Raw genomic sequence first — 12,204 nt, 5'->3', positions numbered from 1 at the left:
CAATTTTTCAAATGTTTAACCAATATAATTACTTTTTTAATAACCCTCTGAAGTTTCTAGGTAGTAAATGTTCTGAATGCTTTTGTGGAATCCTTATATTAGAACCTCTTTCTGTTAACTGAAATAAAGTGTAAGGCTGAGCTAATTACTTACAGGTTTGAATGGAGTTTTTATTTCCATCTTTAAAAAGTAAAGCATATGTCTCACCTGCTTTTAATATTTTCTCTGCTTTCTTCCAATAGACTACATTAGAAACTGTATCATTGGTAAAGGGGGAAGCTACAAGGGAACCATATCTATAACTAAGAGTGGTATCAAATGCCAGCCATGGAATTCGATGATACCACATGAACACGGGTAAGAATAGTACGAAGAAATAATAATCTAGACATTAAAATATTAATTTAAGGCAATAAGCTATTTAATCAGATTTTAGAATACTTCTATCATAATGTAAATCATTCAATAAAATACATTGAATCAGCTTTTATATGTGTGTGTATGTGTGTATGTGTGTGCACATAGCAAATGTGGGCTATTTGATGAAGTATAAGTCAATTTATCCCTAGAGATTTACTGTAAAAATTTCATTGGTCTTCTGTTACTTTATAATTACTTCTATTCACATAGATATTGATTCTTTAAGACTGCATATATTATGAAATATAGATAAGTGATACAAGTTATCCCTATGAACTCATGAGGACATGGTACAATGTATATATACCTTGGAGAGTTAGCTGAAACTACTTCTCTACTAAGTCCCTTTTCTGGTTGTGCCTGTGGCCCACTGACTCCAAAGCATGCGAAAACTTTCTATCTGTGAAAGTCTTTTTTGGAACAGAAAGAGTAATAGGAGACAAGTTTGGATTCAGAGAGATTCAGGGAGTCTAACGAGTGTATTCCTGTATCTGCTGTTTCCTTGTTGATGCTCTCTTCAGTCATGGCTACCATCAGATGTAAGGAGGAAAAATCTCTCTCTTGGTGCAAATACTATTTATTAATTTTTGAGGATTATGCTCTCCAGTACCTTCCATTTAAAGTTGTGTGGGAATTAAAGTCACATTTATTGGATGATGTGGTTAAAGGATAAGAAACATGTCCCTAGTAACTTTTAAATAAATAATTCCCAAGTTTTGGAGAGGAAATCACATTATTTTCCAAGATTAATCTCAGATATTAATTTAACTGAATGAGCAACTAGTTTATTTCCCTGAAATATAATGGAATTTAAGAATCAGACTTATTTCAATATAAAATGCCATCAATGCTTGGTCAATAAAAAATGTCAATATTAATGGTCTATCCAAGTCCCTTTCCTCTACCTCCAGTAGTGGTAATAAATTTGCATTAATCCACCCACACTTTCATACTATGTTATACTCACTGGCCTATATTTGCAAAACATTTAACTTGGCTTAGGAGTAGAGGCTCTGACTACAGAAAAAAGCAAAGGTAATTGATGACCTACACAAGAATGGTACTCATGACCTTGTTCTCGTTAACATAGTACTTTATACAATTGAGTTAATCAGCTGTAAACATTTCAATACCAGAGATCTATAACAGCTTTTCTAAATAAGTCATTTTAAAGTCAAAATGACATTCGGTTTTCCCTAGAACATAATGCTGTCCTTGAATTAAAATAAAGAGAAAATAATTTGGCTTTGTCTTCTATCAAAGATTAGCTTGGTTTCATGACCTGCATTAGGAGGATAAAATGACACTTAGATTCTGCCCTTATAGAAAATGATGTAAGTTTTCCATGAACAAAGGAATAACACTTGAAACTGATCCTTCTACAGTGCCAGGATGTGCATTGGACCCCACAGAGGTCTTATTTCAACCCCAATATTCTGTGATGGGGTGAGGCATCACAGTACTAAAGGGGATCTGCTGCTTTATCAACTAACTTTTCATTGTGATAGAAAGTTTTACTATGGAGAGACTTTCATATTTAGTTTTTGCCAGCTCTCCATGCTTACACTATTTTAGTAAGAAACTACTAGTTGTCCTTTTAGAAAGTGGTATATACAAACACTTTAAAGTGAAGTTCTTGATTCTTGGAACATACTTCAGGGGTGATGGAGTAAGAAATATGTCCTTCGCTGAAGTAATGTGTTGACTCCTTGAATTGAAATACTTTATAAATAGACTTAATGGCATCATGATGAAAGATGGTAAAATGAATAGGAAAGATAAACTAGAAAAATCAGGTGACCTGGGAATATAGGTCTAGTTTCTTTACTTGCTGTTCAACATTTTCATTAATGAGGTAAATGAATGTATAAAAATCATGCATTTTTTTTTTTGCATACACATAAGATACTCAGGGAAGACAATTAAGGCTAGCATTTTGAAGGTTTCAGTTAAATTTAAAAATAAATTTGAGGACTCTATTTCATATACTTTTCCAGTCCCCCCATCCCCTTAAAAGCCTTCATAGGATCAGAATTAGAGGATCCCATCTCTAGTCTTAATCAGTCTCTTCAACTCTGCCTCATTTTCCTTATATGTAAAATAAGGGGTATGGACTATATAAGGTGAAGGTCCTCTCTAGGTCAAAATCTGTGCCCCTGTGACTCCATGAGCAGGAGTAGAGAAGCCAGTATGCTATAGTCCATAGCAGAAGCCTCACACATAGGAAATGCTCTATGAATATATAATGAATGAATGAGCAAACAAATGAATATATAGAAGACAACACCAGAACCAGTTAGCCTTCATCCTATGTTCAGAACTTCATTATGTGAACAAATTGACCACAACATAGTGGGGAAGGAGACCAAACAAGGATTTACACAGCACCTACTTTGTGTCCAGCATTGTGCTAAGCACTTTACAATTATCTGATTTGATCCTCACAACAACCCTGTGAAGTACATGCTGTTATTATCTCCATTTTACAGTTGAGGAAACTGAGGCAAACGGTTTAAATGACTTTGCTCAGTGTCTGAAGCCACATTTGAATTTAGGTTTTCCTGACTCCAGGCTCAACAATACAGTATTCCACTGAGCTGTCTACAACATGACCAAAACCAGAAAAAAAACCAAAAGGCAACTCTGAAGTTTCGCCTCAGGTTAAGCATAGAGAGTACAAATACCACCACTTACTACAGTGGCTGAAACATAATAGTGCTTAATAAATAACTTGATTTAGCTTGATCTTACTCAGGCATCATCATCCTCATCCTCATCATCATAGCTAGAATTCATATAACAATATAAGTTTTGCAAAATCCAGTACACATTTTATCTCATTTTATTTTCACAACAGTCTTGGGAGTTAGGAACTGTTAGACATTAAGTGATTTGACCAGGTGCATACAACTATTGTAACTGAAATAGGATTTGAACTCAGGTCTTCCTGACTCTAGATTCAGTGCTCTATCAACCAAACTGCTAAGCAGCCTTGAAGACAGATGCACCAGAAATACACAAGGGGAAATAAAAGATAACCTTTTGATCTTGGTTTCCTGGAAAACTTTTGATACAGTATTTTTTTAAATTTTATTTTTAATTCATGAAATAAAAAAAAGCATTTCTATAACAGAGTGCAATAAAAAAGATTGCATATGAAACTGCAAATCTACTATATACTAATGAGCTAAATTTTCATTTCCCCATTTTCTACATCCAGGAGAATTTGTTCTATTTCTTTTTTTCACTAAATACAACTCTCCCATCTTTCCCTCCAAATCATACATGGGGTGGGATATGATGAGATGGAACAAAAAGGCTCTTAAAATGCTTCTTTATTTATTTGCTTCTATTCAGCATTTGATGAGAAGTACCTTGCTTTAAGCAAACCTGGAGCACAGAATCACCGTGCTGGATATGATCTCATAGAGTAGGCTAACACTACAATTTTACTCAGAAGGAAACTGGAGCTCAGAAATATAAGGTGATGTGCCTACATGTTACAAGTTAGCAGCAGAGGAAACAGGGCTAGAACCCTGTAGTCAGTCCATTGCTCTTATCTGTATAGTTGATTGCCATATCAAAGGTGGGTATGATCCATCATTTACAGGAAAAAATCACAACAATATATGGGTTCCAAAAGTCTTAGTGCATTTTTAATCTGCCAAAACTTAAAGCTTTAGGACTTTTGGTACACCTTGCATTTCTTAAAATGAAAAGCCCTACAAAGGCATTTAAAGTAAAAATGCTGATACATTACTTCTTGAAAGCATAGCTTCTATCTAAAAGGAAGTATACCTACCTATAAGCCACTATTGCCAAATTATTTGTTGTTGCCCTGCTTTTTAGAGACCCATACTATTATATCCATTTTAGAATGCAGTCTGCATGAGAAGTAATTGTGCCTTTTCTTCACTGATAATATTCATATATATGTATATTATAAATATGTGTGTGTATAGTTATATCAATAAATGTGGAGGCTACTGTCATAATTAAAACTTGGAAGAAAGGTCAGAATGACATATGTATGGTTAAAGTTCAGTAAAGCACAATCATAAAATGGGAAAATTCCTGACTTCTGTTAAAAGAATAGCCTAAAATAATTGAAGGTGATAGAATAAACTTTTAGGCATAAAGAAAATGGAAAAACAAAATAAAACAAATCAAATGAAGATTCAAAATACATAGAAACTGTGAAATTGTTTTCTCACCTTGGTAACAAGAAACTTACTAGGGTAAGATACAATGTAACATAGTGGACAAAGAGCCTGACTTGGGGCCAGGAAGACATGAATTCAAGTTTTACCTCTGACATAATAGCAGCGTGACTCTATCAAGTCACAACTGGGCTGTAGGTAGCTCCTTAAGACTTTAAATCACAAAGAAGATGCCAACCTGGACTGGTGGAAGGTATCTGCTCATTCGCCGTTCTTTATAACAGTGAAATCAAATCAGTGAAATCAAAGGTTCAATCCCCATCTCTCTTTTCATTCCACCCCCCTCTAAAATTCAGAAGTATAGCATATAAGAACTGTGAATTATCTTTTATCATAGTATGAAATTTGCTGGAGCCTAAGAACCCTATGATAAACTATGAATTCCATTAACTAAAAATGAGGGAGAGAATTTAGAATGCAAAAAGGAAATAATTCTTGGAAAATAGAAGCTGTGAGGAAAGTCTGAAAGTCTATTTAACCTAAAGAAGTGACTATGTTTTAAATATTCTGAGTCAGCCTTTTGAAGGGGATTTTTTTTCCATTATGTAATGGGTAAAGTAAGGGAGCTTTTGGGTCTCTTATAACTAGTTTTATGACCCTACATGTATGTGTTTTACAAAAGTCCAGTAATATATATCACTGCACATGATAACATATATATGTACATGTATGTTTATACACATAAATACATACGTAGAGATGGATATATGCACATATATAATTATGAAGTACACACATGTTTACAGCCAATAATATATTATAATAACAATAATAATGGTAATTAGCATTTATATAAGGTTTTAGGGTTTACCAAGTATTTTTCATATCTCAATTGATCATCACAACAACCCTATGAAGTAGGAGTTATCATTATTCGCATTTTACAGATGAAGAAACTAAAGCTGAGCGAAGATAAAGTGACTTATTCAGGGTCACATAGCTAGTAAGTACCCAACACATCATCCAAACTCAGGTATTCCTGACCCCATGTCCACCAATCTATTCACTAAAGTAGCTTCCATGTATACCTGGTTTCATTGGTAGAGGCAGTTTCCTCATTTGGAATTACCTATGTGAATGAAATAGGCATTATTATTAAATTTTAAAAGAAGAGTAATAGTTCACATGCTTTTAAATGCTTAAAGAATTACAAAGTACTTTCCTCTCAACAGCCTTGTGAGATGTATAGGAACATGGATTTAGAACACTTAATCCTTCATTTTACCAATGAGGAAACCCAAACTAAAAAAGGTTAAAGGTTATATGTGTGTGTGCATATATACATACAAATACATATATGTATGTATGTGTGTACATCTTTTAGATATGTATGTATGTGTGTATGTATGCACTCCATTAAGTATCATGTGACATAAATTAAAAGTGTATATCTATGTCTTGGACTCAAACTTTCTAATAAATGTAGCACAATAGTTCACTAAATTTACATTAACATTGCTTTTTTTGTTTTTACATATTTAAAATAAAGATATAATGCTGTGAAATCTTGTATAAAGATATTTTGTATATGTATTTTTAAAAAAGATTTCCTACATAGTTGAACAAATAAGTGTTGGAATGAATGGCATAGTTCATATATATAGTTTGACTCAGTTTCTGAAGACACAAATTTTATTGATGACCTGTTTCATGCTCTGATGCAAACTTTCACATTATAAAAGGTCATTTAGTAAATGAGGTAATGATATTGTCATGGGTTTCACAATAGAGGAAAGAATGATGACCTCAGTTTTGAGTGGGCAAAGAACTAAAGAATGTCAGGTGATTTAAATTTTTTTCATTAGGAGGAAACAGGTTCCTAGGTTTTATCTCAAAGAAACATCTCATTTTCATAAAACAACATTGATAGAAGCAATCATTATTAGATAAAGATATATTGAACTTTAATAATATGGTTATACTTCCTTATTGCACTGGTTAATACATTCTGTGAATGTTTTTTTATGTATTCTCGGTTCTAGCATAGTAAAAAAAAAAAAACTAATTTGAAAAGAAATCCAAAAATACCTATTTGTCATACATATTAGTTTGTGTTTTGAAAATGCTTCCCAAGGATAACCAAAATGGAATTTTAGAATTCCCTGGCTGTACAGTTTTGGCCACAAAAATTTCCCTGAGGTTTCTTGCTGTCTCCTTTTGTTTCTCTCTCTTGCTCTTGCTCTCACTCTCTTGTCTTCCCTCTCCCTTTCCGTCTTTCTCCTTTACTCTCCCTCTTTTTCTCTCTTTCTCTGTTGCCCCTCTCCTACCCTCTTTTCTCCTCCCCAAACTGTAATCTCATTAATTCTTCTACTTTTTTTCCTCTCAGAAAAGGAAAACAAACAAACAAACAAAAAACACTCTCTAATTGTGAATGGATATGCGTGCATGGGGAGAGGATGCACACATATACACACACATCCACATATACACACATATACATGCATACATGCATACATATTTGTGTGTATACATAGTATGTACATATGGATGTGTGTGAATTATGAATCAATAACTTGGCATTTCCCTTTGTCTATTTCATTTTTAATATTCTATTCCAGATCCTTTTTAAGGATCATTGGATGATTTGAAAAATTTCAGTAGGAGGTTTTTAATGTATAAATTAAAATCTGCTTAACATTGGAAGTATCAGATTGGTAAATTATAGTTGTTTCCTTTTATGGGAAATCCATTTAAAAGTGAGTTACATAATACTTGAAATTTTTTTTGAAAAAAACAACATAACCACATATTATGGGAGTGAGGTTTCAGAGTTGAAAATAAACTAAAAACCAGGTATAATTGAAATTACCCTTAAAAAATTTCTTAAATCACTAACAATAATTTTCAATACTAGATATTTTTAAAAATTTGTAGTTGGAAAGGAGCTGAGTTCTCTTTAAAGGAAGGTAATCTGTATCAAAGAACTATAGGACTGAGTTATTTGTTACAGAAATTGAATGTAAATTATATTTTTCACTAAACCCAGTTAATCTATTAATCAAGGTAGAAGGAAGAACCAATTTTTCAAGTAGAATCTGTTTCAAAGTAGAAGCAGATATTAACTATCAGGAAAATTATTAAAGGGAAAATACTTGAAAGAGCTTCACACGTATGCTACAGATCATAGGTATATCACACATCTATGAGATTGGAATCCCATCCACATAACTTTTTCTCCTTCTGTGCTTCACCACAAAGCAGAGAGAGCTGCAGAAAATCTTAAAACCAAATCAAAACATCACCATAGTGGTATTCTAGCTTATGAGGAATATAAAGAAGGTCAACTAAAGCCATCTCTCATTAGTTGCTCTACTGTAAGTAGAGGGCATCTAGTTGGCAGAATGTATAGAACCCCTGAGTTCAAATCTAGTCTCAGAGACTTATTAGCTGTGTGACCTTGGGCAAGGCACTTAACCTTGTTCACCTCAGTTCCTCATCTGTACAATGATCTGGAGAAGAAAATGGCAAACCACTCCAGTATCTGTGCCAAGAAAACCCCAAATGGGATCACAAAGAGTTGGACAGGACTGAAAAGACTGAACCATAACCCTGAATTAGACAACAACAATATGAGTTGGATTTAGCCCAGGAACAGCAAATCCAGTTCTTCTATCTTGAGCCCACTGAGTGGAATTTAGGTTTCTGTCAGTATTATTTAAAGCATTGCTGCTCCCTTCCTTCCTCCCTCCCTTCCCCCTTCCTCCGACTTTCCTTCTCTCTCTCTCTCTCTCTCTCTCTCTCTCTCTCTCTCTCTCTCTCTCTCTCTCTCTCTCTCTCTCTCTCTCTCTCTCTCTCTCTCTCTTCTCTGTCTCTGTCTCTCTGTCTGTCTGTCTCTCTCACACACACACACACATATTTTAGTCATATTGCTGAGCTTACAATTCAAATCATGAAAGTTTCATATGGCTGCAATGTGACACCAGTGTAGCAAAAGAAAGAATGACGTTTAAGCATCTTTTTTCTGATCTGATTAAAACAAAAGGAGGCAGGGCAAAAACGTTATATTTCTCTTCAAATGAATAAATCTGGGTGGGTGAATAAGAAATAGCCCTCTACCCAGTGACTAATAAAGCATCATTTACAATAAGATTTGCATGCTCTTATACTGTAATGATTATCATTTTAAAACTAGCTTTTTGCCTTCGAGCTATCGGGGGAAAGACCTACAGGAAAATTACTGTCGAAATCCTCGAGGGGAAGAAGGGGGACCTTGGTGTTTCACAAGCAATCCAGAGGTACGCCATGAAGTCTGTGACATTCCTCAGTGTTCAGAAGGTAAATGAACAACATTAACGCATGGTGGGACGCTTTCCCTTTGATGTGGAAGTCTAACCCTTGTGCCTGTTAATAGTAACTAATCAAATTATCGATGGAAATGGGCATTAGAAGTGGAGTCCTGTGGATACGTGATGAATTTAGAGATGGATCTTTAAAAGGATGGTTAAATCTGGAGGGAATGTAGCTCTAGTTCGAATGCCAAATAATGAACGTGGTTCTCTCCTGCAGGTGGCAATAGGAGCTGGCTGAGTTAAACCCCACAGAGAGAGCCTTGAGGTAGCTTCAGGAATCCCTTCAGGGGGAGGACAGGAGAGGGAGGAGCTCTCTCGTTCAGGGCTACGCCCGTGTGCACATACCGCTCCTGCTCGCTTCGGCTCCTTCCTTACAGTTCCCCAAGGGCCAGGCTAGGGAGTAGACCTGTTAGTCACGTATCAATTCCACTCACCAGACAGCTGCTTCTGTGGAAGCTTTGTCCCGGAAGACACCGGAGAAGAATATAGGATTGGGACAATGTAAGCCTTTTTACTCTGTGTGCTTTGGAGGACATGGACATATGGGGAGCACTGCACAACGCAGAATATTATCTGAGAGGTGACAGTAGTGGTTCCCAAGCTTTCTCGATGGAAGGCACCCTAAATCCATTTTTTAACTCCTCCCGCAGCAGAAATGGGCATTTTCCATGCTATGGCAGTGGAAAACTCAATGACTCACACGATGGAAGAATAAGCATTTCAGCATTGTCTGTGGTTTTATTTACTTAGGTAAATCTGGCTGTTAAAATAGCTGGAACCGGGAATTTTGTTAGAAATTCAACATTTTAAAAATCATACGTCCAAAACACGAATTCCGTTGTATTAGGAATTCAATTTTGGTTTTTGTTTTTTGCTTGTTTGTTTTTTTAAGTACTCAGGGGTTTACTGGAATGGTGCCCATGTTTTCTAGCAACATGTTTCATTAGTTTGCTGTGAATCAAAGGCCTTGTTTGACAACTTTCCTCCACAAGAATTTACTTGATATTAGGCTGATTTTCATTGCTATCATTGTTGGATAATTGTTATAGAGTAATTTTTTTTTTATTGTTCGTTGATTTAAAGTTAATTTAACTTTGTGCTAGAGCCAGTTCCATTTTTGCTTTGTAAACTATCACTTTCCATTCCATATCACATTCTGTTCATTATAACTCTCCATGTTTTCTTCAAAAAAAAAATAAACTTGTCTATGGTAACTATGAACAAGTCTGTTTTGTATGAACAAGGGTATAACAAAGCATTTGAAGTAAATTTACACATGGGACAGAAGTTCCTATTTTTAGAGGGTCTCCGTTGCTGCAGTTTATGTGGAAAAGTTCTGAGCTGTCCCCCAAATGTACTGACTTCAGTCAGATGACTGACTGGCTGGCTGCTTGACTGACTGACTAACATAGACTGTTAGAGGGGAAGTGAAAGCAAAGAGCACTTTTCCAGCTTCCTTTATCTTATTAGCCTATGAACTTTTGGTCTCTGAATGGTTTGCATTCATTCCCACTCGCTCAGAAAAGAAGGCTTAAAATTAGGAATATGAGTAAAGGGAAGACTAAGAGATGACCCTACTTCCCTCCCCATTCCACCCCCATATCACTACAGTTTATGGTCAGTCTATTTGGATTTGAAATGAAAATACAATGGAATATTTGGGAGTTTGGACTGATTATTTTTACAGATGTCCTGTGGCTTGAAGAACCTGTTTTATTTGAATTAATGTTATAATAAACCACATTTTAAAAGGGCTGTAATGCAGCTCAAATTACAAAAGGATATTCTAACTTATTTCTGTGGAAAAACTCAAAGACAGACATTACATAGAATTTATTTAGCAACTGGGGGAAAAAACCTCCAAATTAAAAAAAAAAAAACCTTTTAAGTAGAATGTGTGGTGAAAGTCTTCTACTCAGGCATGCATATCATTACTATTATTGTTATTTTTATAAATAAAATAAAATGGAACCGATTCGATGATATCTATTGCTCATGCTGCAATTTGCCTGATAGTTGATTCATCAATTAAAATATAAGGTTTGTATTTGTTTTTATGTTTCATGGGTTGGCCACCATCACCAAAATATTTTTACTATGTCATATTTCTAGTGAGGAACATCTTGGAATTTATTAAGACTGGTCCCCACAGCAGATGCAATCTGTCCCTGGGACCATACTTGGAGCCTTTCCAGCTTATTAAGATCTGCCCAAGTTTATTTTTTGATAGTATAGTTTTTTAATACGCAAACTGACTTTCATGTTATGATGAATCATCATGTTCTACTTAAACTCTTCTGGGACAAATGATTTGATACAACTTTTTCAAGTTTAACTTCCAAGATGGTAGTGACTAACCTACTAATGAATAGTCAAGTAAAAGTTGTTTGAAATTTAAATGAAATCTGTTATAAACTAGGCATTTAACATTAGATGTCAATTATTCTTTTTTTTGAAATTTGAATCTTTCACATATTAAGTTCTATTAATCGAAATGACAAATGTACTCTCAGAGCATTAAGAACTGTTATACATGATGTAAGGAAAACACTACTTTTATTTAACAGACAAAATTTGACACAGAAAACTCAATCTAGAAAATAACTAAGGACTAAAAAAAAAATCACATGCATGATTACAACACATATCTTTGAAAAGTCTTTTCAAATGAAGTTCTATAATTATCTGTTGTTCTCTACAATATTCTTAAAGTCCCCCATCAATGAATTCCTACTAATCCTTATTGTATAAGTTCCCTACTCAATTAGGTCATCCATTAAAGGAAAAAATAAGTTAACTCTATGTTTATGTGTGAAGTTTGTGAAATGATATTAACAACTCAAAAGAAGTGAAGAGAGAAATTGACATGAGCTTCATACAAATAAACATCAGAATGATTTTATTTACCTGAAGATGTTCTTTCCTAGAACAATATAATAAAACTTAGTGGAGGGATTAAAAAACAACATATGCACAGTTACAGAATATTTACAAATCATTCCTTTAGTGTATAAACACAGATCATTTATGTTTTTATAGTGGACAACTCATGGAACACAAAACAGATCTGTTCATTTTTGGTTTATTGATGCCATCAGAAAGATGTTAAAGTTGCATCAGTCTTTATGAGATTTTTTTCTGCTCTTTATGTCCATCATTTAGATCGTGTCTTTTTTTACCAAAAGAAGGCTACTTAAAAACAGAACACTTTATTTGGCTTGTTTATGTGACTGAGTACAACATTTTATTTTGATCTTTGAAAGTGAAGGATTCAT

At 34.4% G+C, this 12,204-nt stretch overlaps 1 protein-coding gene across 2 annotated transcripts in view; it reads left to right on the top strand.

Moving 5' to 3' along the window:
• HGF (hepatocyte growth factor) overlaps nucleotides 1–12,204 on the top strand; it is a 98,559-nt gene that overhangs the window by 22,856 nt on the left and 63,499 nt on the right. Inside the window, exons 4-5 of one of the 2 annotated variants that reach the window (XM_072653212.1) lie at nucleotides 243–357; nucleotides 8,788–8,915. In XM_072653212.1, the coding sequence (XP_072509313.1) occupies nucleotides 243–357; nucleotides 8,788–8,915 (243 nt within the window). Of the gene's footprint in view, nucleotides 1–242; nucleotides 358–8,772; nucleotides 8,916–12,204 lie in introns of both variants that reach the window. The other variant, XM_072653211.1, reaches the window with a different exon arrangement.

This window comes from Notamacropus eugenii, chromosome 3, assembly GCF_028372415.1.
Source record: "Notamacropus eugenii isolate mMacEug1 chromosome 3, mMacEug1.pri_v2, whole genome shotgun sequence".
In the NCBI taxonomy this organism is placed as follows: domain Eukaryota; kingdom Metazoa; phylum Chordata; class Mammalia; order Diprotodontia; family Macropodidae; genus Notamacropus; species Notamacropus eugenii.
Note: the sequence above shows the minus strand (reverse complement) of the source record. Positions and strands in the feature narration are given on the sequence as shown.